Genomic DNA, 22,857 nt, shown 5'->3' on the forward strand with positions numbered 1-22,857 from the left:
GAGAACAATGCAAATAGTCCAGGTAGCCATTTGATTAGCTGTTCAGGAGTCTTTTTCGTTTCGTGATGGGGAATAGGCTTTGTCGTGCCTTCTTCACGACTGTCTTGGAGTGTTTGGACCATGATAGTAAATTGGTGATGTGGACACCAAGGAACTTTGAAGCTCTCAACCTGCTCCACTACAGCCCTGTCAATGAGAATGATGGTGTGCTCGGTCCTCCCTTTCCTGTAGTCCACAATCTTCAACTATGTCTTGATCACCACACTACCAGGTCTCTGACCTCCTCCCTATAGGCTGTCTCATCGTTGTTGGTGATCAGCCCTACCACTGTTGTGTGGTCGACAAACTTAATGATGGTGTTGGAGTCGTGCTGGGCCATGCAGTCATGGGTGAACAGGGAGTACAGGAGTGGACTGGGCACGCACCCCTGAGGGCCCCCTGGGTTGAGGATCAGCGTGGCAGGTGTGTTGTTACCTACCCTTACCACCCGGGGGTGGCCTGTCAGGAAGTCCAGGATCCAGTTGCAGAGGGAGCTGTTTAGTCCCAGGGTCCTTAGCTTAGTGATGAGCTTTGAGGTAACTGTTGTTGAATGCTGAGCTGTCGTCAATGAATAGAATTATCACGTAGGTGTGCCTTTTGTCCTGGTAGGAAAGGACAGTGTGAAGTGCAATAGATATTGCAACATCTGTGGATCTGTTGGGGCGGTATGAAAATTGGAGTGGGTATAGGGTTTCTGGGATAATGGTGTTGATGTGAGCCATTACCAGCCTTTCAAAGCACTTCATGAATACAGAAGTGAGTGCTACGGGTTGATAGTCATTTAGACTGTGGCTGAAGTCTTTGAAAATGTTTATGGCCTTGTGGTCAGATGCTGAGCAGTTGCCATACCAAGCAGTGATGCTCTCAATGGTGCAGCTATATAGCTTTTAAGCCTCATGAAGGGGAAGAGGCACGATTTTGTTGGTGTGTTTGGACCATGATAGGTACTTAGTGATCTGGACACCGAGGAATTTGAAGCAACGACCCGCTCCACTGTTCGGCCCTCCGTTTCCTGTAGTCCACAACAATAATCTCCTTTGTCTTGCCCACATTGAGAGAGAGAGAGTTTGTTGTCCTGGCACCACACTGCCAGGTCTCTGACTTCCTCCCTATAGGCTGTCTCATCGTCGTCAGTGATCAGACCTACCACCGTCGTGTCATCGGCCAACTTAATGATGGTGTTGATGTTGTGCGTGCCCACGCGGTCTTGGGTGAACAGGGAGTACAGGAGGTGACTGAGCACCCCCGAGGGGCCCAAGTGTTGCGGGTCAGTGTGGTGGATGTGTTACCTACCCTCACCACCTGGGGGCGGTCATCAGGGAGTAGAGATTGCGATAGAGATTGCGTCATCTGTGGGTCTGGGGTTTCTGGGATGACTGTGTTGATGTGAGCAATGACCAGCCTTTCAAAGCATTTGGTGGCTACAGATGTGAGTGCCATGGCGTGGTAGTTGGTGGTTACCTTGGCATTCTTAGGCACACAGACTATGGTGGTTTGCTTGAAGTACGTAGGTATTACAGTCTGGGTCCGAGAGATCTTGAAAATTTTATTGAAGACACTTGCCAGCTGGTCAGCACATGCTCTGAGCACGCATCCTGGTAACCTGTCTGTCCCTGCAGCCTTGAGTATGTTAGCCTGTTTCAAGGTCCTATTCACATTAGCTACAAAGAACGGCAGGGTAGCCTAGTGGTTAGAGCGTTGGACTAGTAACCGAAAGGTTGCAAGATCAAATCCCCGAGCTGACAAGGTAAAAATCTGTCATTGTGGCCCTGAACAAGGCTGTTAACCCACTGTTCCTCGGTAGGCCGTCATTGAAAATAAGAATTTGTTCTTAACTGACTTGCCTAGTTAAATAAAGGTCAAATAAAAAGAACGAGATCATATGACACAAGTTTACCTCCCCCTTTCATACATTTACAGACCGCTGCTCACGCCTGTTCGTCCTGTGGTCTGCGCTCCGAGTTGTTGATGGCAGTATGGTTTAAGGGCAGAAAGGTAGTGTACTTGATTTGAATTGGTTTTATTGGGCCTTTATGGCATGTCGGGAGTTATTTCTCTCTGAGGTCTCCCCAGGCGTCCTGACTCCTCTCTTTGTAGACAGGCTTGGCTAAGGGCCCAGTGCTGAGACTGTGTGTGTTTCCTCCCACACCCGGTGCTTTAACTGGCCTCCCATTCACCAGGCACTCACCCCTCTCGCTAATTGTGCAGCGCCACTTAAAAGGGCTGTGTAACGAGTCAAGCTGCGCCGCGACTACCATTTTGTCATTGAGATCTCAAGGCGGCGGTGTGAATTAGGACCCAGCGGCGGCGATTACAGGGTGGGTAGGGCGACTCAAAGCCCAACGGGGCCACGACTCCTCGCTGGCGGCAGGGTTCACTGTCTTCACTTCCTGTCCCGGGGTTTTTGACGTAGTGCCCTGTGGAAACGGAGGGTTGGGGAAAACGCTGGGAGCTTCTTCTTGCAGGTGCTCTGGCGACTCTCCCGGGATGTTTTTGTGTGTGTAGCGTGTGTGCTGGATTTTGTTTTTGTGAACCCTGCTATTTGTTTTTTTTCTTGGAAAGAGTTGGACCAAATTAGCCATGTGAAGTATAGGCTAGATCTCACATGTGCATTTTATAAAATGTTTCTCCTCATTTAAAACTTCTTGTGTTGGACTTGCCAATATGAAACACATTGATTTCTTCTGTACCACTCAACCGCAGTGTTTGTTCGCTTCTCTGACTGCACACAGTCCTACAGAGTGAGAGTCCATGATCAGTTTGTGTTTGTACTTTGTGTCTCTCTTTCATTCTGCTTTCCCGGAGACATCAATATTGGCTTCTGAAGATTTTCAAAGCAGCCAGGAAAATCTATTGAACTGCCATCAGAATTGCAATGTTGGCAGGTCTTGGGCGATAATAGAACTGTCAATCAGTCGAGGTTCAACTTCAATTGATTTCCTGGCAAGTTTCTGTTCGGCTGAGGGATTTTAGCCTTGAACCGTGTCCGTATGAGTGGATCCAGTGGCCCGGAGGCAGAGTTGGACTGAGTGGGTCAAGCCTGAAGGCTGTGCTACTGGGTTAGCTGGCTGCATGTTGGTTGGTGGTAGTGTGGTTGGGACCGGAGCGTAGGCTGCATGGCCTGGGACTCCAAGGCAGAGTAGAGTGAAGCTGAGCTCTGCTCGTTATGTTGGGTGTGTATGGGAACGCCTGTAAACATGACATTCCCTCTCCGGCGAGCGGGCCCGGGTTAATGAAAGCCCTGCAGCACAATGAGCCGTAAAGTGCAGTCACCACTGTCGCCACCCTACCGCCGGGACTGCGACTCGACAGACCCAGGGTGGACATTAACCCCTTTGTCCCACGTATTGAAATAGGACTACAATGGACATCCATTCAAATCCATTTCTATTTTCTCACGCTCTATTTTGTTGCCCTCTTTCTGCCTTCCCTTCCTTTTCTCTCTTCCCTTTCAACCCTTTCTTTTAAGTCTTCCATATTTTCCAGAGAGGACATTAACCTCTCCCACCATACACCACTCTGACTCTCTCTCTGTGCTCTCCTCCTTTCTGCTTTCCACCCATCCACCCGACTGAATCTGGGTTCTTACCTTCCACCCAACTCTGCCGACCTTCTACACTCCTCTGCCTTTCATCGCTTCTCTCAGATTTCCCTTCCTTTTCCCTCTCCTCTTTCACTCTTCCTTTCCTCTTATTTTAATTTCCCCACATATCCCCCTCTACCTTCTGGTCTTCTTCTTCTCATGCTTTACTCTTTCATATCGGAGGCGGAGGAGAGATTTATCGCGTAGCCTCCTAGCTCCGTACTCATCGTTTCAGAGGTTTTTTGAAAGCTCTACTTGAGTCTTGATTACACGGATCACACACTCTTCCTCTCCTCATCTCCCTTTCCTTCTGTCTCACACACACACACACACACACACATTACACACACACACGCACTGATTCATCAGGCCACTGTCCAAGGAGTAAAATCGTAGCAATTTAAAAGCCTCCTGTCAGTATGCATGCCTGTCTTTGTCTGGCTGGAGTGTACAGTGAGATTCATGGTATGTCTGTGTGCTCTCATTGCTCCAAGCGTATAATTCTCATGCACATAAATCCTACTGCTCATATTTGGGCCCTCTGCTGTTGCTCCACCACTGTCTATATAAGGCAAATTGACATTACGACATTGGGACCATGTTCACCACTATGATTGGTTTTGATGAGTGAAATAAATCGGTAGTGTGCTTCTGAGAAAGGGTCACTGGCTCCTCGGAAGAGTCAGGGTTAAAGGTCCGACCTCAATTACTATGTTTTGAGTAAATGAGTACACCACTGTTAGAGATTGTGTGTCCAAGAAAAGTGTCTGGCCCATCCCTGTCCCCTGGGTGAGGCATCACAATCACACATCAGAATACTCGTCGGCCTAGGGAGAGACTTTCCCAGACCACCGTCCCACCTAGTACTGCGGAAATCCAGAAGGCATTTGGAGTGTGATTACTAAATGGGTCATTCGATTCCCAGGCCCCCCGGGGGGTGAAATGCTATCTCACGAAATTGAAATAACAGCGCTGCTGCCTTTTTGTGTTAGAAGCATTTGAAGATTGTGCTTGTGTTGGAGTATGGTGTGCAGCTCCACTCCTGGCACTAGAGATAGTGAAGTGCAATGCTTATTTAAACACAATCTCTCTCGTGTGTGTGTGTGTGTGTGTGTGTGACAACAAGCAGGAGGAATGGGGTCAATTTAGCTGCAGGGAATTGGGCGGTAGCCTGACTTATTCACTACCTGTGAGTCATATTCCGTAACATTTCACAGCATGATATTGGTGCCCTCTTTCACCCCTTGCCTGATTTTGCTCTCTGCTTTACCTCTTTCACCATTACCCTCTTGTTCTCCCAATTTCCAGATCTAAAGCCAGTTACTCATGCTCAGTAGACAGGGATACAAATCTAATGGCAATTTATTATTTTAAAGGGATGGTATAAAAATATATATATATATCGGACAGTCCTACTCCCAACCGGAGGTCCATACCTAGAAATGTCATGGCTGTCAAAGCAGGCATTCTTCCAATAAGTTGACTCTGGAGACTGTCATGGTGAGATCCCCATATTAGTATGTGGTCTCTGACCGAGTCAGTGTGTTGCAACCAAACCAGGGACCTCAGCAACGTCAACAAACACTCAACCAACCTCTTTAACATCAGAGATGCCCAGAACACTTTTGGTTCTGATACTGTATCTGTGGTCCTTTTGGTGTAAACAAATTAAGCTATGTTTTTGTCTTTTTTCTATATCCATGTGTTGCGTATTTCTCGGGTATGTTTTGAGTGAGGTCAGGAGTCCCCACACCAAGTTATATAAGCTGCAGTATTGCAGATAGGGCATGTTGTGATACATTGGGACTTCACTTGCCAAGTGGTTTAGAAGGTGGAGGAGCCAGGTGATCATTTGCTTTCCTGTCTGTTCTAGTTGCAGTGTGTCACATGCCTGCAGTAGACCGTCTTGTATAGGGCAATGGGAGAATCACGGCTTTGTCTGTATAGTGCATCATCTCTGTGGAAACAATATTCTCATTCCAAACCGGAGGAGGAATTTCTCTCCACTCACAGCTCAGGGCTGCACGATCCAATAGAATCACTTCAGCTGAATCAGTCCATTACTACCACACAACACTAGCAGGTTTTTACAGACCGGATTGATGGAGTAGCTAACTGTACTTACGTCAAGTATAATTGCTATACTGTTATTTGTCTCCTAATCAAGAGTAGGGAAATAATCTATTGAGGATAGAGCGATGTGATTAGGAGACTTGGAGACGACGGATCAGAGATGGAGTTGAGAGACGGACGAGGTTTGGATGAGATCAGACTATACGACAGTGATAGTTATACGTTGTGGTCTGTTGCATCTTCCTCCTCCGCAACCTATTCTTTGTCCTGCTGCTGCTGCTGCTTTTAAAGTAGGGTTCACAGTAAAGCCAGATGAACAGCCTGAGAGAATAGATCTCTATGATCATCCTGCTCTCTCAGCATGTCACCCAGCTCGTTGTCTACCAGCCTAAGTAAAAAAAAACAATAACATTTCAAAAGAACACATCCTACTGCTCTCCAACATCCATATCACACAAAGCCTGGCCATGCAAACATACTGTTCGTTCCGTTCCACTGTTACAACCAGCAAAATAAAGTTCGGAATCAGTTCGAACCGCAAAAAAAGTAACGGTTTATAGCATTGTGAATTAACTTGTGAATTATTATTATTTATTTTTTACATTTAGCTAATTAAATTACTTTACCAATCAGTGCGGATAGAGCAGGCAAGCTGGTTGTTTACATGCATGCTGGACAGACAAGTGTATACTATGGAGCAAGATGCAACAGAAATTTTGCGGGTGGCGGAAGAGAGTTGAGGAGGCTTGAAGCCCTGGGCATCTTGTTATGACATGCATTATTTGAATTAGGTCCACAGAATTCTGTCTAGGAGGAGCGGCTTATATCTTCTGAATCATGCTTGTACATCAGTACAGTAGCCTATGCTTCGGGGGGGGTCAGGTAGCCTGAACGCACGCGCACATACTTGCAAGAATTTCAGCTTGCAGGCAGACCCTTGAATAAGGTTCTGAGTGACAGAGTGAGGGCTTTGCGTAGGCACTTTGCTGCTTTTTTTGTGGGACTGGAAACCTTGTTCTGGCACGTAAAATAACAGTATTACCAGGTTCCCAAGCTTTTACAATAAAGGTTCTGTTCTGGAACGGTATGGATCACTTTCGTTCCAGGATCTGTTTCTGTTCCTTGAAAAATATATATATATTTTAAGTTTTTTGGTTCAAATCAAATCAAATGTTATTTGTCACATACACATGGTTAGCAGATGTTAATGCGAGTGTAGCGAAATGCTTGTGCTTCTAGTTCCGACAATGCAGTAAAAACCAACAAGTAATCTAACTAACAATTCCAAAACTACTGTCTTATACACAGTGTAAGGGGATAAAGAATATGTACATAAAGATATATGAATGAGTGATGGTACAGAGCAGCATAGGCAAGATACAGTAGATGGTATCGAGTACAGTATATACATATCAGATGAGTATGTAAACAAAGTGGCATAGTTAAAGTGGCTAGTGATACATGTATTACGTAAGGATGCAGTAGATGATATAGAGTACAGTATATACGTATGCATATGAGATGAATAATGTAGGGTATGTAAACATTATATTAGGTAGCATTGTTTAAAGTGGCTAGTGATATATTTTACATCATTTCCCATCAATTCCCATTATTAAAGTGGCTGGAGTTGAGTCAGTGTGTTGGCAGCAGCCACTCAATGTTAGTGGTGGCTGTTTAACAGTCTGATGGCCTTGAGATAGAAGCTGTTTTTCAGTCTCTCGGTCCCAGCTTTGATGCACCTGTACTGACCTCGCCTTCTGGATGATAGCGGGGTGAACAGGCAGTGGCTCGGGTGGTTGTTGTCCTTGATGATCTTTATGGCCTTCCTGTAACATCGGGTGGTGTAGGTGTCCTAGAGGGCAGGTAGTTTGCCCCCGGTGATGCGTTGTGCAGACCTCACTACCCTCTGGAGAGCCTTACGGTTGTGGGCGGAGCAGTTGCCGTACCAGGCGGTGATACAGCCCGCCAGGATGCTCTCGATTGTGCATCTGTAGAAGTGTGTGAGTGCTTTTGGTGACAAGCCGAATTTCTTCAGCCTCCTGAGGTTGAAGAGGCGCTGCTGCGCCTTCTTCACGATGCTGTCTGTGTGAGTGGACCAATTCAGTTTGTCTGTGATGTGTATGCCGAGGAACTTAACTTACTACCCTCTCCACTACTGTTCCATCGATGTGGATAGGGGGGTGTTCCCTGCTGTTTCCTGAAGTCCACAATCATCTCCTTAGTTTTGTTGACGTTGAGTGTGAGGTTATTTTCCTGACACCACACTCCGAGGGCCCTCACCACCTCCCTGTAGACCGACTCGTCGTTGTTGGTAATCAAGCCTACCACTGTTGTGTCGTCCGCAAACTTGATGATCGAGTTGGAGGCGTGCGTGGCCACGCAGTCGTGGGTGAACAGGGAGTACAGGAGAAGGCTCAGAACGCACCCTTGTGGGGCCCCAGTGTTGAGGATCAGCGGGGTGGAGATGTTGTTGCCTACCCTCACCACCTGGGGGCGGCCCGTCAGGAAGTCCAGTACCCAGTTGCACAGGGCAGGGTCGAGACCCAGGGTCTCGAGCTTGATGACGAGCTTGGAGGGTACTATGGTGTTGAATGCCGAGCTGTAGTCGATGAACAGCATTCTCACATAGGTATTCCTCTTGTCCAGATGGGTTAGGGCAGTGTGCAGTGTGGTTGAGATTGCATCTGTGGACCTATTTGGGCGGTAAGCAAATTGGAGTGGGTCTAGGGTGTCAGGTAGGGTGGAGGTGATATGGTCCTTGACTAGTCTCTCAAAGCACTTCATGATGACGGAAGTGAGTGCTACGGGGCGGTAGTCGTTTAGCTCAGTTACCTTAGCTTTCTTGGGAACAGGAACAATGGTGGCCCTCTTGAAGCATGTGGGAACAGCAGACTGGTATAGGGATTGATTGAATATGTCCGTAAACACACCGGCCAGCTGGTCTGCGCATGCTCTGAGGGCACGGCTGGGGATGCCGTCTGGGCCTGCAGCCTTGCGAGGGTTAACACGTTTAAATTTCTTACTCACCTCGGCTGCAGTGAAGGAGAGTCCGCATGTTTTCGTTGCAGGCCGTGTCAGTGGCACTGTATTGTCCTCAAAGCGGGCAAAAAAGTTATTTAGTCTGCCTGGGAGCAAGATATCCTGGTCCGTGACTGGGCTGGTTTTCTTCTTGTAGTCCGTGATTGACTGTAGACCCTGCCACATACCTCTTGTGTCTGAGCCGTTGAATTGAGATTCTACTTTGTCTCTATACTGACGCTTAGCTTGTTTGATAGCCTTGCGGAGGGAATAGTTGCACTGTTTGTATTCGGTCATGTTACCAGTCACCTTGCCCTGATTAAAAGCAGTGGTTCGAGCTTTCAGTTTCACGCGAATGCTGCCATCAATCCACGGTTTCTGGTTAGGGAATGTTTTAATCGTTGCTTTGGGAACGACATCTTCAACGCACGTTCTAATGAACTTGCACACCGAATCAGCGTATTCGTCAATGTTGTTATTTGACGCAATACGAAACATATCCCAGTCCACGTGATGGAAGCAGTCTTGGAGTGTGGAGTCAGCTTGGTCGGAACAGCGTTGGACAGACCTCAGCGTGGGAGCTTCTTGTTTTAGTTTCTGTTCCCTGAAAATGTTCCAACCCCTGATATTGTCCTTTTTGTTGAGCTTTGTATTATTTGCACAATACTTTGGACCATGTGTTTTTGAATGGTTGTATCTTATCTAGTCAATTAGATAATTAAATTGTAATATATGATCTGACCCAGTTTCTGATGAGGAACAATTATTTGATTGATGAATTTATGGAAACAATTGACGAGTGCCCCTGAAAGAAAGCACAAGAAAGTCTTAAAGTTAGGAGTAGGAAAGCGCCACTTAGCTAGCCTGTATGTTTCCATAGCATAGAGTTTCACACTAGTCTACACAGTGATGTCACCCCATAATCACATAAGTAGCCCCCTGTCTAAGACCCCTGTCTCATTCCCCCTTGTGAACAGTGATATGGCAGAGCAGTGGTATGTGATACGCACACTTCCCTTACAGAGCACCTTCAGCCCTTCACCACTAACTCCACCACACACGGTCAGTGTTTTCCCTAAGTACATGGCGTAGCAAGGGAGTTCTGGGCTGGGGGGGTTGAATTTCCCCCGAGTGAATTTCTTTTGCCGTACGAGTTCTTTTTTGGTGGCCTCTGGTACATTCTAATGCCTTGATTCCATCTGAAATACACAGCTACATTATTGGATACTTTAACAACTTTACCTCCCAGATTCGTTAAAATGAGTTGTCGTATTGAGTAGAAAGACTTTAAAATTGAAATTGTTGTTTTGGATATCGCCTGGGCTTATGACTATTTCCTAAATAAAATAACATTTTTTAACATTAATCTCGTCTTCTCTTAAGATTAGTCACATTTACAGTTGTCCTGCAATATATGAATTGCCACAATGATGTTTGTTCTTCAAATATGTATAGTATTGGCTCTACTGCTGTGGACACTCGGCATATACTACCCACCACAGCGACCTGTATGCTCTCGTTGGCTGGTCCTTGCTACATATACGTCGCCAAACCCACTGGCTCCAGGTCATAGCTCCGCCTTATCTCAGCTCACTAGTCACAGTAGCAACACCCACCCGTAGCATAAGCTCCAGCAGGTATATTTCACTGGTCATCCCCAAAACCAACACCTCCTTTGGCCGCCTTTCCTTCCAGTTCTCTGCTGCCAATGACTGGAACAAATTGCAAAAATCACTGAAGTTGGAGACTAATATCTCCCTCACTAACTTTAAACATCAGCTGTCAGAGCAGCTTACCAATTGCTACAGCCCATCTTTAAATAGCCCATCCAACCAACTACATACCTCATCCCCATATTTGTTTTTGTTTTTCTGCTCTTTTGCACACCAGTATTTCTACTTGCACATCCTCATCTGCACATGTATCACTCCAGTGTAAATTGTAATTATTTCGCCACTATTGGCCTATTGCCTTACCTCTTTACTTCATTTGCACACACTGTACACAGATTTTCCTATTGTGTTATTGACTGTACGTTTGTTTATTCCATGTGTAACTCTGTTGTTTTTGTCGCACTGCTTTGCTTTATCTTGGCCAGGTCGCAGTTGTAAATGAAAGGCTAGTTGAGAACAAGTTACCTGGTTAAATAAAGGTGAAACAAAAATAAAATAAGGAAACAATGTGTCTTTTTGTAATTTAGGTGAACTGTCCCTTTAACTGTTTGTCAATCAATCACTGTGGGTGGGATTATCAGGGGAGGGGGCAGGATGTTTGAGTCAGAGTTGGTAGGGTTCCAGACCTATACTAAATCTAGTCTCCTCTTTACAGACGGTAGGCAATTAAGGTCACAGTTATGAAAACTTAGGACACTAAAGAGGCCTTTTCTTCTGACTCTGAAAAACACCAAAAGAAAGATGCCCAGAGTCCCTGCTCATCTGTGTGTATGTGGCATGCTTAGGCATGCTGCAAGGAGGCATGAGGACTGCAGATGTGGCCAGGGCAATAAATTGCAATGTCTGTACTGTGAGATGCCTAAGACAGCGCTACAGGGAGACAGGATGGACAGCTGATCGCACTCACAGTGGCAGACCACGTGTAACAACACCTGCACAGGATCGGTACAGCCGAATGTCACATCTGCGGGACAGGTAAAGGATGGCAACAACAACTGCCCGAGTTACACCGGGAACGCACAATCCCTCCATCAGTGCTCCGACTGTTCACAATAGGCTGAGAGAGGCTGGACTGAGGGCTTGTAGGCCTGTTCTAAGGCAGGTCCTCACCAGACATCACCGGCAACAACGTCGCCTATGGGCACAAACCCACCGTCATTGGCCCAGACAGGGCTGGCAAAAAGTGCTCTTCACTGACGAGTCGCGGTTTTGTCTCACCAGGGGTGATCGTTGGATTCGCTTTTATTGTCGAAGGAATGAGCGTTACACCGAGGCCTGTACTCTGGAGTGGGATCTATTTGGACGTGGAGGTTCTGTCATGGTCTGGGGCGGTGTGTCACAGCGTCATTGGACTGAGCTTGTTGTCATTGCAGGCACTCTCAATGCTGTGTGTTACAGGGAAGACATCCTCCTCCCTCATGTGGTACCCTTCCTGCAGGCTCATCCTGACATGACCTTCCAGCATGACAATGCCACCAGCCATACTGCTCGTTCTGTGTGTGATTTCTTGCAAGACAGGAATGTCAGTGTTCTTCCATGGCCAGCGACGAGCCCGGATCGCAATCCCATTGAGAACCTTAGGCACATGTTGGATCGGAGGGTGAGGGCTAGGGCCATTCACGCCAGTCCATGAGGAGGAGATGCACTGCAGTACTTAACACAAGATACTGTCACATGTCTGTGGAACTTGTTCAGTTTATGTCTGTTGTTGAATCTTGTTATGTTCATTCAAATATTTGCACATGTTAAGTTCGCTGAAAATAAACGCAGTTCACAGTGAGAGGACATTTCCTTTTTGCGGAGTTTAGTTCATTCTATTGGGAGAAGGCTATACAGACTTTTCTGGCTAGTGAATTGAAACGTTTGAATGAAAGAAGCCTAGTTAATTAAGTGGAAAAAGTAGCCAGTGCTTATGGAAAATACTGCACTCGTTTGTGCGCACACACACACACATGCTACACAAATGCTGTTAGAATGGGATTTGTGTGAGTTTGCGTATTTATTATCTCCGGGGGCTATTCATAGTGTGATGAATTGTTACTCATGTGCTGACTGAACTAACTGTACTACAATGTATCAAATGTGAGATGGGGGTCCCTCGGGGGGGGGGGGGGGGGGGGTTGTTACAAAGGTTGCTACAAACTGTATTTGCGTACTCAAATCATGTTCACCCTCTACCTCGTTGTACATTTGTCATGGTACCATAATACAATGCTGGTCTCAATGCCTGCCACATGCTTGCCTTCAACACCACAGGCAGGCTAAGGAGAGACATTATGTCTACAGTAACCATGGATTTTGTCAATGGGTGATGTGTCACACTGTATTGATCAGACTGTGTGTGTTGTGTTTTTCAGTCGGTGGCCAAGACCGGACGGCTGCTTATCAGTCACGAGGCTCCAATCACCGGAGGCTTTGCTGCCGAGATCAGCTCCACAGTGCAAGTAAGTGTGTTTGTGTGTGGTCATGCATGCAGAGGGTTCTATTGGAATCCCAGGGGGCCTTCAGAGGTGAGATGTGGGACGGATTGCACATGGACAGTAGGGTATCTATATCTGTGTGGATGGGGGTTTGGGTTGGGCTTTCTCTGTTTGAAATGTGAAATGAAGTTCAAATGTCTGTCAGTGGGTGTCCTCAGGGTCAGGCAATAAATCTGAGTTTAAGAGGCACGGACAGACACACTATACCGGTCTAAAGTTTTAAAACACCTACTCGTTCAAGGGTTTTTATTTTATTTGAACTATTTTCTACATTGTAAAGTAATAGTGAAGCCATAAAAACTATGAAATAACACATATGGAATCATGTAGTAACCAAAAAAGTGTTAAACAAATCAAAATATATTTTATATTTGCGATTCTTCAAATAGCCACCCTCAGTTGTGTTGTCACAAGGTAGGGGTGGTATACAGAAGATTTGGTAAAATACCAAGTCCATATTATGGCAAGAACAGCTCAAATAAGCAAAGAGAAACGACAGTCAACATTTCAATAACTTTTATAGTTTCTTCAAGTGCAGTCACAAAAACCATCAAGCGCTCTGATGATACTGGCTTTCATGAGGACTGCTATAGGAATGAAAAACCCAGAGTTACCTCTGCTTCAGAGGATATATTCATTAGATTTACCAGCCTCAGAAATTGCAACCCAAATAAATGCTTCACAGAGTAATAGTAACAGACACATTTCAACATCAATTGTTCAGAGGAGACTGCGTGAACCAGGCCTTCATGGTTGAATTGCTGCAAAGAAACCACTACTAAAGAACAACAATAAGAAGAAGTGACTTGCTTTGGCCAAGAAACACGATTAATGGACATTAGACCGGTGGAAATTTGTCCTTTGGTCTGGAGTCCAAATTGGAGATTTTTGGTTCCAACCGCCGTGTCTTTGTGAGACGCATTGTGGGTGAACGGATGGTCTCTTTATGTGTATTTCCCACTGTAAAGCACGGAGGAGGAGGTGTTATGATGTGGGAGTGCTTTGCTGGTGACACGGTCTGATTTATTTAGAATTCAAGGCTCACTTAACCTGCATAGCTTCCACAGCATTCTGCAGCGATACGCCATCCCATCTGGTTTGCTCTTAGTGGGACTATCATTTATTTTTCAACAGGACAATGACCCAAAACACCTCCAGGCTATGTAAGAGCTATTTGACCAAGAAGGAGAGTGATGGAGTGCTGCAGCAGATGACCTGGCCTCTACAATTTCCTGACCTCAACCAAATTAAGATAGTTTGGGATAAGTCGGATCGCAGAGTAAAGGAAAAGCAGCCAACAAGTGCTCAGCATATGAGGGAACACCTTCAAAACTGTTGGAAAAGCATTCCAGGTGAAGCTGGTTGAGAGAATGCCATGAGTGTGCAAAGCTGTCAAGGCAAATGGTGCCTATTTGAAGGATCTCAAATGTAAAAATTGTTAACACTTTTTTGGTTTACTACATGATCCCATATGTGTTATTTCATCGTTTGATGTCTCCACTATTATTCTACAATCTAGAAAATAGTAAAAAATTAAAAATAAAGAACATCCCTTGAATGAGTAGGTGTTCTAAAACAGTTGACCTGTAGTGTGTCAGATATGTCATACTGAAACTTGCTAAACTTTGTCAGTTGAAATGAGTAATATATATTGGACCAAGCCAGTTGAAACTAATACTCAACCTTGTCTGTGGATAATTTTCTGCTCATGGAATGTACTGGGGGTGTATTCCCTTTCCCTCCCTCCCGCCCTCTGTCTAATGAAGACTCTGCTCTGGCCTGGTGAGGGCATGATCAAAGTTTTTGATTCTGTGTTCATTTCAGGGAGAACGTGAGAGGGTTTGAGCCATAGTTTCACCTCCTTGAGCTATTCCTGAGTTATGATTATGACCCTTGTCGGCAGGGTGTTTTTTTCTAAATTATTATTTAGATTCCCCCCCCTTAGACCACAATCAAAGGAATCCGGTTAATGGCATGCTATTCAGTGTAGGCATTACCTCAAGTGGATGATGCCCTGTGTGTCTGCATCAGCTTTGGTGTGGCGCTGAGGGCCCTCGAATTGGACCTTCTCATCTCCCTGGCTGTCACTCATGTTGTTGTTATCCCCAGACCTGCTTATTGGTAGGATTATTGGTCTATGAGTCATAGCCATGTTTTCACATGTTTTGTGTCCCGAGGTAACCAGCAGTATTTTTAGTCATGAACCAAGGTTTTAAATGGACCGCCATGCTCCACTGTTGATTGTGAGAAAGCATATGGTGAATAGAACGGTTTATAGAATTTATTGTGCATAGCAATTAGCTTTATGAGCTTTGTGTATGATGAGGAATTGTTGAGACTGCTTTCATCTTGCGCCAAATGAATCCTCAACCACTACTGACAGAATACATGATCACACGCACTTGCACCTCATGTCTAAGTGTTTCCAGGTGTTGCGGCCACATGCCACGTTGTCCCCCCTCTAGAGCAGGGCACACACACACACACACACTCTCGTGGGCCAAGTTCCCTTGGCAACGTGACCTCGCTGGCTCCGGAGGGCCCACTTGCAGCCTGTACAGATGGCCAAGGGTGGTGGTCAGTACTGCGACTCGCCGGACTGTGGTGACTCACTCGCTAACAACGGGGATGTGGCGTGGGTTCCACGCTGATAATGCCATGAAACGGAAAATAGTGCTAAAAATAGAGCTTTTAGTAGGAAGGTGCTGAGCTATCGGACCTGGGTCAAGCCTCTGGGAACTTCAACAACAATGTATCAAGTGCTCTCAGTGGAACGACCAGAAAGGGTCGTTCCATTACTTAACAAGAGTCGAGAGCAGAGAGGGAGACCTGCACCACACCTCACCACCAGTCAGAAGCAGAGAGGGAGACCTGCACCACGCCTCACAACCAGGGTCAACAGCAGAGAGGGAGAACTGCACCACGCCTCACAACCAGGGTCAACAGCAGAGAGGGAGACCTGCACCACGCCTCACAACCAGGGTCAACAGCAGAGAGGGAGACCTGCACCACGCCTCACAACCAGGGTCAACAGCAGAGAGGGAGACCTGCACCACGCCTCACAACCAGGGTCAACAGCAGAGAGGGAGACCTGCACCACACCTCACAACCAGGGTCAACAGCAGAGAGGGAGACCTGCACCACACCTCACCACCAGTCAAAAGCAGAGAGGGAGACTTGCACCACACCTCACCACCAGTCAAAAGCAGAGAGGGAAACTTGCACCACACCTCACCACCAGTCAAAAGCAGAGAGGGAGACTTGCACCACACCTCACCACCAGTCAAAAGCAGAGAGGGAGACTTGCACCACACCTCACCACCAGTCAAAAGCAGAGAGGGAGACTTGCACCACACATCACCACCAGTCAAAAGCAGAGAGGGAGACTTGCACCACACCTCACCACCAGTCAAAAGCAGAGAGGGATACCTGCACCACACCTCACAACCAGGGTCAACAGCAGAAAGGGAGACCTGCACCACACCTCACCACCAGTCAGAAGCAGAGAGGGAGACCTGCACCACACCTCACCACCAGGGTCAAAAGCAGAAAGGGAGACCTACACCACACCTCACAACCAGGGTCAACAGCAGAGAGAGAGACCTGCACCACACCTCACAACCAGGGTCAACAGCAGAGAGGGAGACCTGCACCACACCTCACCACCAGTCAAAAGCAGAGAGGGAGACTTGCACCACACATCACCACCAGTCAAAAGTAGAGAGGGAGACTTGCACCACACCTCACCACCAGTCAAAAGCAGAGAGGGAGACTTGCACCACACCTCACCACCAGTCAAAAGCAGAGAGGGAGACTTGCACCACACCTCAACACCAGTCAAAAGCAGAAAGGGAGACTTGCACCACACATCACCACCAGTCAAAAGCAGAGAGGGAGACTTGCACCACACCTCACCACCAGTCAAAAGCAGAGAGGGAGACTTGCACCACACCTCACCACCAGTCAAAAGCAGAAAGGGAGACTTGCACCACACCTCACCACCAGTCAGAAGCAGAGAGGGAGACCTGCACCACACCTCACCACCAGTCAAAAGCAGAAAGGGAGACCTGCACCACACCTCACCACCAGTCAGAAGCAGAGAGGGAGACCTGCACCACACCTCACCACCAGGGTCAACAGCAGAAAGGGAGACCTGCACCACACCTCACCACCAGTCAGAAGCAGAGAGGGAGACCTGCACCACACCTCACCACCAGGGTCAAAAGCAGAAAGGGAGACCTACACCACACCTCACAACCAGGGTCAACAGCAGAGAGAGAGACCTGCACCACACCTCACAACCAGGGTCAACAGCAGAGAGGGAGACCTGCACCACACCTCACCACCAGTCAAATGCAGAGAGGGAGACTTGCACCACACATCACCACCAGTCAAAAGTAGAGAGGGAGACTTGCACCACACCTCACCACCAGTCAAAAGCAGAAAGGGAGACCTGCACCACACCTCACCACCAGTCAGAAGCAGAGAGGGAGACCTGCACCACACCTCACCACCAGGGTCAACAGCAGAAAGGGAGACCTGCACCACACCTCACCACCAGGGTCAAAAGCAGAAAGGGAGACCTACACCACACCTCACAACCAGGGTCAACAGCAGAGAGGGAGACCTGCACCACACCTCACCACCAGTCAAAAGCAGAGAGGGAGACTTGCACCACACATCACCACCAGTCAAAAGTAGAGAGGGAGACTTGCACCACACCTCACCACCAGTCAAAAGCAGAGAGGGAGACTTGCACCACACCTCACCACCAGTCAAAAGCAGAGAGGGAGACTTGCACCACACCTCACCACCAGTCAAAAGCAGAAAGGGAGACTTGCACCACACCTCACCACCAGTCAGAAACAGAGAGGGAGACCTGCACCACACCTCACCACCAGTCAGAAGCAGAGAGGGAGACCTGCACCACACCTCACCACCAGTCAAAAGCAGAGAGGGAGACTTGCACCACACCTCACCACCAGTCAAAAGCAGAGAGGGAAACTTGCACCACACCTCACCACCAGTCAAAAGCAGAGAGGAGACTTGCACCACACCTCACCACCAGTCAAAAGCCTCACCACCTCACCACCAGTCAAAAGCAGAGAGGGAGACTTGCACCACACCTCAACACCAGTCAAAAGCAGAAAGGGAGACTTGCACCACACATCACCACCAGTCAAAAGCAGAGAGGGAGACTTGCACCACACCTCACCACCAGTCAAAAGCAGAGAGGGAGACTTGCACCACACCTCACCACCAGTCAAAAGCAGAAAGGGAGACCTGCACCACACCTCACCACCAGTCAGAAGCAGAGAGGAGACCTGCACCACACCTCACCACCAGTCAAAAGCAGAAAGGGAGACCTGCACCACACCTCACCACCAGTCAGAAGCAGAGAGGGAGACCTGCACCACACCTCACCACCAGGGTCAACAGCAGAAAGGGAGACCTGCACCACACCTCACCACCAGTCAGAAGCAGAGAGGGAGACCTGCACCACACCTCACCACCAGGGTCAAAGGGAGACCTACACCACACCTCACAACCAGGGTCAACAGCAGAGAGAGACCTGCACCACACCTCACAACCAGGGTCAACAGCAGAGAGGGAGACCTGCACCACACCTCACCACCAGTCAAATGCAGAGAGGGAGACTTGCACCACACATCACCACCAGTCAAAAGTAGAGAGGGAGACTTGCACCACACCTCACCACCAGTCAAAAGCAGAAAGGGAGACCTGCACCACACCTCACCACCAGTCAGAAGCAGAGAGGGAGACCTGCACCACACCTCACCACCAGTCAAAAGCAGAAAGGGAGACCTGCACCACACCTCACCACCAGTCAGAAGCAGAAAGGGAGACCTGCACCACACCTCACCACCAGTCAGAAGCAGAGAGGGAGACCTGCACCACACCTCACCACCAGGGTCAAAAGCAGAAAGGGAGACCTACACCACACCTCACAACCAGGGTCAACAGCAGAGAGAGAGACCTGCACCACACCTCACAACCAGGGTCAACAGCAGAGAGGGAGACCTGCACCACACCTCACCACCAGTCAAATGCAGAGAGGGAGACTTGCACCACACATCACCACCAGTCAAAAGTAGAGAGGGAGACTTGCACCACACCTCACCACCAGTCAAAAGCAGAAAGGGAGACCTGCACCACACCTCACCACCAGTCAGAAGCAGAGAGGGAGACCTGCACCACACCTCACCACCAGGGTCAACAGCAGAAAGGGAGACCTGCACCACACCTCACCACCAGGGTCAAAAGCAGAAAGGGAGACCTACACCACACCTCACAACCAGGGTCAACAGCAGAGAGGGAGACCTGCACCACACCTCACCACCAGTCAAAAGCAGAGAGGGAGACTTGCACCACACATCACCACCAGTCAAAAGTAGAGAGGGAGACTTGCACCACACCTCACCACCAGTCAAAAGCAGAGAGGGAGACTTGCACCACACCTCACCACCAGTCAAAAGCAGAGAGGGAGACTTGCACCACACCTCACCACCAGTCAAAAGCAGAGAGGGAGACTTGCACCACACCTCACCACCAGTCAAAAGCAGAAAGGGAGACTTGCACCACACATCACCACCAGTCAAAAGCAGAGAGGGAGACTTGCACCACACCTCACCACCAGTCAAAAGCAGAGAGGGAGACTTGCACCACACCTCACCACCAGTCAAAAGCAGAGAGGGAGACTTGCACCACACCTCACCACCAGTCAGAAGCAGAGAGGGAGACCTGCACCACACCTCACAACCAGGGTCAACAGCAGAAAGGGAGACCTGCACCACACCTCACCACCAGTCAGAAGCAGAGAGGGAGACCTGCACCACACCTCACAACCAGGGTCAACAGCAGAAAGGGAGACCTACACCACACCTCACAACCAGGGTCAACAGCAGAGAGAGAGACCTGCACCACACCTCACAACCAGGGTCAACAGCAGAGAGGGAGACCTGCACCACACCTCACCACCAGTCAAAAGCAGAGAGGGAGACTTGCACCACACATCACCACCAGTCAAAAGCAGAAAGGGAGACTTGCACCACACCTCACCACCAGTCAAAAGCAGAAAGGGAGACTTGCACCACACCTCACCACCAGTCAGAAACAGAGAGGGAGACCTGCACCACACCTCACCACCAGTCAGAAGCAGAGAGGGAGACCTGCACCACACCTCACCACCAGTCAGAAGCAGAGAGGGAGACCTGCACCACACCTCACAACCAGGGTCAACAGCAGAGATGGGAGACCTGCACCACACCTCACAACCAGTCAGAAGCAGAGAGGGAGACCTGCACCACACCTCACAACCAGTCAGAAGCAGAGAGGGAGACCTGCACCACACCTCACAACCAGTCAGAAGCAGAGAGCGAGACCTGCACCACACCTCACAACCAGTTAGAAGCAGAGAGAGAGACCTGCACCACACCTCACAACCAGTCAGAAGCAGAGAGGGAGACCTGCACCACACCTCACAACCAGTCAGAAGCAGAGAGCGAGACCTGCACCACACCTCACAACCAGTCAGAAGCAGAGAGCGAGACCTGCACCACACCTCACAACCAGTCAGAAGCAGAGAGCGAGACCTGCACCACACCTCACAACCAGTCAGAAGCAGAGAGGAGACCTGCACCACACCTCACAACCAGTCAGAAGCAGAGAGCGAGACCTGCACCACACCTCACAACCAGTCAGAAGCAGAGAGCGAGACCTGCACCACACCTCACAACCAGTCAGAAGCAGAGAGCGAGACCTGCACCACACCTCACAACCAGTCAGAAGCAGAGAGCGAGACCTGCACCACACCTCACAACCAGTCAGAAGCAGAGAGCGAGACCTGCACCACACCTCACAACCAGTCAGAAGCAGAGAGCGAGACCTGCACCACACCTTACCACCAGGGTCAAAGGCAAGACTCGGCCTGGAATATCCCATTCAGGGGCACATGGCGGAAATGAAGGCCTGTGATACTAATGGCTTATGGTTTGGTATGGGTTACTATTACAATTGACGAAATGCATGCTCAGCTGTCAGAGTCCAGGACTCAACTTTTCTTCTATTCTTTTTGTGAAATATACTTTGAACAATGTACAAATAGATTTTCTTTGAAGTGACAGGGTTGGGAGTATGCCTTGATTTACCCACCCTGGAGCTTGTTGTTTAATTTGGTTTGTTGAAGAATAAATAATTGAAATCAGGCCGTCAGTAGGCTTATCCCGACGTTCAGCTGTTTTGTCTTAGCAAATGTTCAGCTGTTTTGTTATCTGGCATGTTCCAACTCTTTCCACCCCTTTCCACGTGTTAGTGACTCCAGGAGTGGCTATACATAAAGGCTTTTGTCAATGTATTATGTCTGGACAGCAGGGTGAAGTTGAACGATAATCGGTTCAAAGCCAACTGCCTCAGGGCAGTGAAAGCACGGTTCAATTATGGATTAGTTAGACTTTCTTTCAAATTTGGAACAGCGGCGTTAAGGGTTTGAAAGTTTCCATTCGGTGGATTAGCTGCACCTCGTTAAAGGTGTTGTCATTGGCTGACCTCGACTCAGATCAGTGCTTCTCTGCTGACTTACAATGGACCTCAGGGATACAAAGAGGGCCATGGTAAACTTGAGCAGCCTCTCCCATACTACTGTGCGTACAGCTTTGTGATAATTAACACATGGACCTCGCTGGGCTACACACAGTACCAGTCAAAAGTATGGAATCATGTAGTACCAAACAAAAAGTGTTAAACAAATCAAAATATATTTTCCATTCTTCAATGTAGCCACCCTTTGCCTTGATGACAGCTTTGCACACTCATGGCATTCTCTCAACCAGCTTCACGAGGAATGCTTTTCCAACAGTCTTGAAGGAGTTCCCACATATGCTGAGCACTTGTTGTCCCAAACCATCTCACTTGGGTTGAGGTCGGGTGATTGTGGAGGCCACGTCATCTGATGCAGCACTCCATCACTCTCCTTGGTTAAATAGCCCTTACACCGCCTGGAGGTGTGTTGGGTCATTGTCCTGTTGAAAAACAACTGATAGTCCCACTAAGCGTATCACTGCAGAATGCTGTGGTAGCTATGCTGTTGTGTGCCTTGAATTCTAAATAAATCACTGACAGCGTCACCAGCAAAGCACCCCACACCATCACACCTCTTCCTCCGTGCTTAACGGTGGGAACCACACATGCTGAGATCATCCGTTCACCTACTCTGCGTCTCACAAAGACATGGCGGTTGGAACCATAAATCTCAAATTTGGACTTATCAGACCAAAGGACAGATTTCCAGCAATTCGACCATGAAGGCCCGATTCACGCTATCTCCTCTGAACAGTTGATGTTGAGTTGTTTGTCACTTGAACTCTGAAGCATTTATTTGGGCTGAGGCTGGTAACTCTAATGAACGTATCCTCTGCAGCAGAGGTAACTCTGGGTCTTCCTTTCCTGTGGTGGTCCTCATGAGAGCCAGTATCATCATAGCGCTTGATGGATTTTGCGACGGCACTTGATGAAACTTTCAAAGTTCTTGAAATGTTCCAAATAGGGCTATCTTCTTTATACCACCCCTACCTTGTCACAACGAAACTGATTGGCTCAAATGCATTAACATTTATGGCATTTAACTTTTAACAATGCACACCTGTTCATTGGAATGCATTCCAGGTGACTACCTCATGAAGCTGGTTGAGAGAATGCCAAGGGTGTGGAAAGCTGTCATCAAGGCAAAGGGTGGCTACTTTGAAGAATGGAAAATATATTTTGATTTGTTTAACACTTGTTTTTGGTTACTACATGATTCCATATGTGTAATTTGATAGTTTTGATGTCTTCACTATTATTCTACAATGTAGAAAATAGTAAAAATAAAGAAAATCCCTTGAATGAGTAGGTGTCCTAACTTTTGACCGGTAGTATATAGTATTTATAGGCTAGACCCCTGGGATTGGATCGTGCAGTAGAGGCTGTGCTT

The 22,857-nt window shown here is 47.9% G+C and overlaps 1 protein-coding gene across 2 annotated transcripts in view; it reads left to right on the forward strand.

Annotated features, from left to right (window-relative positions):
* Positions 1-22,857, forward strand: part of LOC115106398 (2-oxoisovalerate dehydrogenase subunit beta, mitochondrial-like) — a 96,492-nt gene that overhangs the window by 61,242 nt on the left and 12,393 nt on the right. Inside the window, exons 9-10 of one of the 2 annotated variants that reach the window (XM_065011075.1) lie at positions 12,747-12,833; positions 14,004-14,450. In XM_065011075.1, coding sequence (XP_064867147.1) covers positions 12,747-12,833; positions 14,004-14,036 — 120 coding nt within the window. In that variant the 3' untranslated portion in view covers positions 14,037-14,450. Of the gene's footprint in view, positions 1-12,746; positions 12,834-14,003; positions 14,451-22,857 lie in introns of those variants that run through there. The other variant, XM_029629099.2, reaches the window with a different exon arrangement.

This window comes from Oncorhynchus nerka, linkage group LG3 (assembly GCF_034236695.1).
Source record: "Oncorhynchus nerka isolate Pitt River linkage group LG3, Oner_Uvic_2.0, whole genome shotgun sequence".
In the NCBI taxonomy this organism is placed as follows: domain Eukaryota; kingdom Metazoa; phylum Chordata; class Actinopteri; order Salmoniformes; family Salmonidae; genus Oncorhynchus; species Oncorhynchus nerka.